Below are 6002 nucleotides of genomic sequence, written 5' to 3' on the forward strand. Positions count from 1 at the left end.
CTCTCATTGCCTCTGGTCCACTTTCACTCTATTTCATCCTCATCCCTCCATCCACTACTGCTCCTTTCTCTTCCTTTAACCTGTCTATCCCACCCAGTGGTCCCTCCCTCTCTCTGTTACCCTCTCCATCACCCTCTCCCTCCCTCCCTCCACACCAGCTCCAGCCCTGCTCTCTTGTTGGCAGGGGCTTGGCCCTATGACACACAGTCTAAGAAATGGCTGACACTCGTATTCCTTTGAAGCGGTGGCGGCCCGGGGCCGAGCGAAGCGGGCCACTTGCTGGCGTACAAACACGGGGGCCCGGCGCTGGACGCAAGGCTGAATGGGCGCGCCGGGCCGACGCTAATGCAGCCGGACAGCTGGTGACGCGCTCCCATTGGGGCTCCTGAGCCGCCGCTGCCCCGCGCACAATGGGGGCTGTGATCTCTGTTAAAACTGTCTCTCCCCGACCTGGCCCGCCACAGACGTGAACTGATGACCCACAGCTCCCCCAGCACCCTCACCCCCCCCCCCCATGTGTGCATGAGTGGGCGTTGGGAATGGCCATCTTATTCTCATCTCTCCCGGGCACAATGGAAGCAGAGCAGGTCTGAATAGGAGTAAGAGAGAAAGAGAGAATGAGAGAGCAAGAGAGAGAGAGAAAGAGAGAGAGAGTGCAAGAGAGAGAGAGACAGAGGGAGAGAGAGAGAAAGAGAGGGTGCAAGAGAGAAACAGAGGGACAGAGAGAGAGAGAGAGAGAGAGAGAGAGAGCGCAGCTGTGCTGGAGAGTTGTCCCTGTGTTAGCCTGTACTAAGGCCTGTGTATGGGTGGTAATATGGCTTCAACAAGTCCACAGCACCTGTGTCTACGGCTCTTTTGGAGACCTTCAGCTATCTGGCCTTACTTTCAGACAGCAATCACAAAAATAAATACTCTCAAGAGAAAAAAATGGTCTAATGGACTACCCGGGGGTCTGCAATCAGAGACTGCAATTCCAATACAGTCTAGCTGTATAAACCAATCAGGGCACGCTGAAGGGTGAGGCTGGACTGGCTGGGGGAAGCTAAGGCTCGAGTTCAGGTTAATGTTGATGTTAGCATCAGCTTCTTCTGGTAGAGCGCTTAGCTGTTTGCGGATTAGCTCACCCCAAATGTGCTCTTTGAAGTGTGTGTATGTTCAGAACTTCTGAAAATAAACGGAAGAGATGCTGTAACTGGCTGGAATACTTGACTATGTGTGGATAGTTACTTACTCATTAATGCCGCCCTCAAATTATAGTGCCCCATCTTTCCATCCAGCCTGTCCACTAATTTCAGGTAGACATGAGACTGAGCCAACAGACAGACCAAAGCATACAAAACCTTTCCACAGACGGATCGTCTATCCATCATGAATGCGGTGTTAAATATAGTGGAGGTAATCTTATTTCAAGAGATATCAGTAGAGAAATGACTGGGCTACTCCCTTTGGGCAGTGAATGGGCACAGCACAGCGCCCCTGACTCACCCCCTTCTCGATGCTGCCCGTCTGGCATAAGGTGCCTTCGGCGGCTGGAATGCTATTGGTCACACAGCGGTTACTCCTGCTTAGACACCACAGCTCTCTACACACTTCCTAGGAAAGAAGGCAAAAGGTAGTTGGTCAGAATATAATATACACTCACGTCATGTAATATACACCCTGACTGAGAATTACGACGGCATTTCCTCATGTATAAATAAAGTCAAACGTTACTGTGTTTAAAACATAATAATGTCTGTCTCCATTTCAGTTCTGCAAGCCAGTTGTCTGTAGACTGTAGTCAGTGTGAAGGGGAAAAATAATCATAATCACACACACACACACACACACACACACACAGACACATACACACAGACACACACACACAGACACACACAGACACACACACATACATACACACACACACACACACACACACTTACACACACACATGCTCGAGACAGAGAACAACAGCAGACAAAACAAAAAAGTCTTTGGAACTTGTAAACAAGTTACCTCAGCCTCACTCTCTCTCTCTCTCTCTCTCTGGCACAGTACTGACCACAACACTAAGCTGTATGGACTGAGGTGGACAGGGTGCTGGTGGGGATGTCTGCCAGCTTCGTAAGCAGACAAGCATTAGAAAAAGTAATTTTCTCTGTGTGTGTGTGTGTGTGTGTGTGTGTGTGTGAGTGTGCCTGTGTGTGTATGTTTATGTGTGTGTGACAAGTTCAGCTCTGGACAACATTTGCATTAGATTTCCTACTAAAGTGAACTAGATCCGTTTAACAAGGCAGCACTTCAAAGGGCCCACAAGACAACCGTGTAGCGCGGAGCACATCCACAACAAAAAAAAGAGAGGGGGTGAGAGGGGGTGAGAGAAAGAGAGAGAGAGAGAGAGAGAGAGAGAGAGAGAGAGAGAGAGAGAGAGAGAGAGAGAGAGAGAGAGAGAGAGAGAGAGAGAGAGAGAGAGTTACGACGGCCAGCTCGGGCTCTGACCCCCAGGTCCCCAGCAATCTGGGCAGAGCAGCTGTTTCCAATAAGAGCTGGACTGGGCCCATTCACAATATCAATACATCGGAGGCCAGAAAACCCAGCGCAGGAACGTGACTGCCTTTGGCGCTGACGCATTTAAGTGAAAGTGAAAAGACAGCGGGTCGCAATAAAACCTCCTGCCACTGACAGGGGGCAGGGATCACGCTGAGGATCCTGGGAGTCCAATCACAAGTGGGCTTGATGGGCACTGGGTCAGTGCGGGCTGGTGGGCTTTGTTTCCTGCTTTCAGTACATGGAATGGTCTGCATGGAATAGTCTGCATGCATCTAATCAATCAAATGCATTCAGTATGCACAATCATGTTCATAACTGGCTATCCAAACGATGACAATCCAATATTGTGTTAAGTGCGTAGGCTTTTACGGTTGCTGGAACACATCTGTGCATTTGAAGAGTATCAGATCATCAGGGTCCCTAAAACACAGAGTTTTGACTCTCTCTCGTCAGCATCGCTGTGTCTGTGAATGATTTCAGTCCTTATTACCAGATCGCCGCAATAGGAGCCAGCACTCTGTGGCGACCTGGAGAGCCTCAAAGCTGCAGCTCGGCCCCTGCTACCGAAACCCACCGGGGCCGGCGCCGTCGCGTGGATTTCCTGAATTTAATCATTAACGAGTATTTTTGGTTTGGAATGGCATGCGCCCTGGTAGCAACAAGTGCCCCCGCAGGAGCGCTCTTCCAGGTTTTCGGGGGCCGAGGGGGCCCCGCGCCAAAACCCCAAAAACGAGCGCCGCGGTGGAGGGCGTGTGGAGCGCGCTCATCTCTTTACCAGATGGGCCGTGAGCGCAAAGGAGAGAGAGAGAGAGAGAGAGAGAGAGAGAGAGAGAGAGAAAGGGGAAGAGAGGGAGAAAAAAAAGAAGAGAGGAAAAAAAAGGGAGATTATCCACCAGCACGACCTCGACATGCTGCGTTAAAAAGCCTTCCAGGGGCCGTGCTGCTTTTTAAAGCATCTCTTCATGCTCATCTATACCGCAGGCCCTGCTTGCAGGCGTAGGATTACAGGGTTACTGCTTTGGCTCCCGACGCGCCCCGTATCGCGCACTCGGCTCGTGGGGGGGGGGGGGGGGGGGGGGGTGGCGGTGGTGGGGAGAACCGCACGGGCCTCTAATATCTGGTCATTCGGTTCAAGCACAAAGCCACATATTTGTCTAACGCAAGGCAATACCTCCTAATGTCTTTTCATTCTCCCACCGTGATTCATCTGCGCATTTTCTGCGGCTCCGTACCCTCGCCGGCGCACTTCATCTCCCCTCGCTTGTTCATCTAGCCAGCACGAGTCATTAGAATGTGAAGAAATAGGGGGGAACCCATGCGGCAAACCACACACCACCCCACCCCAACATTTCCACCCGCGAGCGGCGGGATCATGGCGGTGTGTGTGGGTAGTGCAAACATCCATAAACAACCCCCAGCAGGCTGTAACATCCACACATCATAGGTGCCAATAAAACAATCACCCCTATCATAATCAGATTTGGGGGGCTGTTTGATCTCAGAGAAAGGAATGTTGACTTGGAAGGCCTTGAGTTAATCTGAGAAGGCAGAGAGCATCATTGGTTGTGATTGTTATCGGTGGCCTGTTCCTGAGCACAGAGGCATCATGGGGGCTTTATGGACCTGCTGTGCTCTCCTTTGATCCCCTGCGCCTCGCCACTCCAACCCCCACTTACCTTCAGGCTAGTGCTGCCTTTTATCTAGCCCTGCAAATGGATGACACAGGAACTGCGTTTAGATGGGAACAAGCTTCTCTCTTTGACTTTTTTTCCCCTCTTTGATACGCGGCATGTGTGTTATAATTGCCCCCCCCCCCCCCCCCCCGCTTGATGGATACAGATTGTGTTGTTGGATCTTAGAACACAAACTAAACGAACATCTCAAAGTTGGAGAGCGAAGGAAGCCGAAGTCACAAGCACAAGCCGAGTTGGCTGCCTCACGCTGAGCCAGTGGGGCTGGAAGGTGCTGGAAGTTTCGATCTGTTTTGTCCATAAGTTCCATTATCATTACGCTATATTTGTGCCCTGTGCGTAAGTCTCCTTCTTTTTCTACCCTGCAAATGAATCACTGTTAACCCGAGACAAAACCGCCATCTCGGGGGCCTGCAGCCATAATCAGATGAGCACTGAACATTTGACTTTTAATTGGGCATATAAAAAGCCAGCAGACTGCCATAAAGCTGCCATGCTGAATCGAAGCCCAGCGGAGAACGTGGAGAACACATCACATCGCGGCCTGCCCACCCGCCCCCTCGCTCCTCTCTCCCCGGGTCAGGAGGAGGTAACGGCCTGACCTGAGGCTCAGCGTTCGCCTCAGAGTTCACAGGCAACCCATTCACCTCCCCAAACACAAGAGCACTCCATTCACATTTCAATAGAGGGCAATGGATATAATCATCATCAGCATTGTCAGCTATTTATATTCACAAACACACATCTAACAAATCATTGAGGAATCTGTACTGTTGGCATTCCTATATATAGCCTTTGGGGGGATATTTCACCAAAACACTGACAGAGACAGACAGACTGACAGACACACAGACACACAGACAAAGACCTGTGTGCCTATAAAATGTGACTTGTTTGAGGTATGGGTGCAGCGCAGGCATCTTACCCCATACTTGCACTGCCTGGAGGTGGCGCCATACTGGAAGCGGCACTGCTCATCGGCGTCGTACACCTGGCCTGGGGTGACGCTGGGGTACAGAAAGTCTCTCTTCAGAGGCTCGTTGTCCAGACACGTCCCCCGACCTGAGCTGTCACAAAAACAAAAGACGGACAATAAGAGTCTACAACACAATTACAGGATCAGGATCAGGGGCAACAACAACACACCATGAAGAGGGACTCGGGCCCTTTCAGACACATACAACAGGATTAAGATGAAAACAATGGATGCATAGCGAACAGCAGAAGAGTCCTACAGTCCTAACGGAACTGGGAGAATACAATAAACGCAATGTAGGGATCAGAGCACACCAGAAAGCTCCTCACAGTCTGGGAACCCGTCAACAAACCAACTATTAACTCACAACTGAGCTAAACCTATAATAGAATTTGAGCCTTTAACTGACTACAGCAGGATCAAGACCTTACAGGCTCCCATCAAAACAATAACGGCAACAATAAGACTGAGAGTCCTCAACAAACAAACAGCGGCAGACTATCATCAGCGTCTGGCCCAGTGGCAGTGGCCCACAGATAGGGTTGAAAGTAGAGAAACATGCTTTCTACACAAAAGAAGAAGAAAAAAAAAAAAAAAAGAGAAATGGAGAGCCTTCAGTGGAAGTGAAGCCAGGCCACATTCACAGTCCATTGGCTTGAGTTATGGGGGAAACGATTGAGCATGAGCAGGAGGGAAAACACAACGCGGACAGACGGCAGAGAAAACAGACGTAGCCAGGACTGTCCCCAAATATCGAGCCGAGCCCACGGCTCTGGACTTATATGGTCCTTTTTTCAAAACCTGCT

The 6002-nt window shown here is 50.4% G+C and overlaps 1 protein-coding gene across 1 annotated transcript in view; it reads right to left on the bottom strand.

Annotated features, from left to right (window-relative positions):
• Nucleotides 1-6002, bottom strand: part of adamts6 (ADAM metallopeptidase with thrombospondin type 1 motif, 6) — a 57089-nt gene that overhangs the window by 27994 nt on the left and 23093 nt on the right. Inside the window, exons 12-13 of the mRNA XM_042081546.1 lie at nucleotides 5146-5287; nucleotides 1486-1593 (exon numbers count right to left, since the gene is read on the bottom strand). Coding sequence (XP_041937480.1) covers nucleotides 1486-1593; nucleotides 5146-5287 — 250 coding nt within the window. The remainder of the gene's footprint in view (nucleotides 1-1485; nucleotides 1594-5145; nucleotides 5288-6002) is intronic.

Source organism: Alosa sapidissima, chromosome 23 (assembly GCF_018492685.1).
Source record: "Alosa sapidissima isolate fAloSap1 chromosome 23, fAloSap1.pri, whole genome shotgun sequence".
Taxonomy (NCBI): domain Eukaryota; kingdom Metazoa; phylum Chordata; class Actinopteri; order Clupeiformes; family Clupeidae; genus Alosa; species Alosa sapidissima.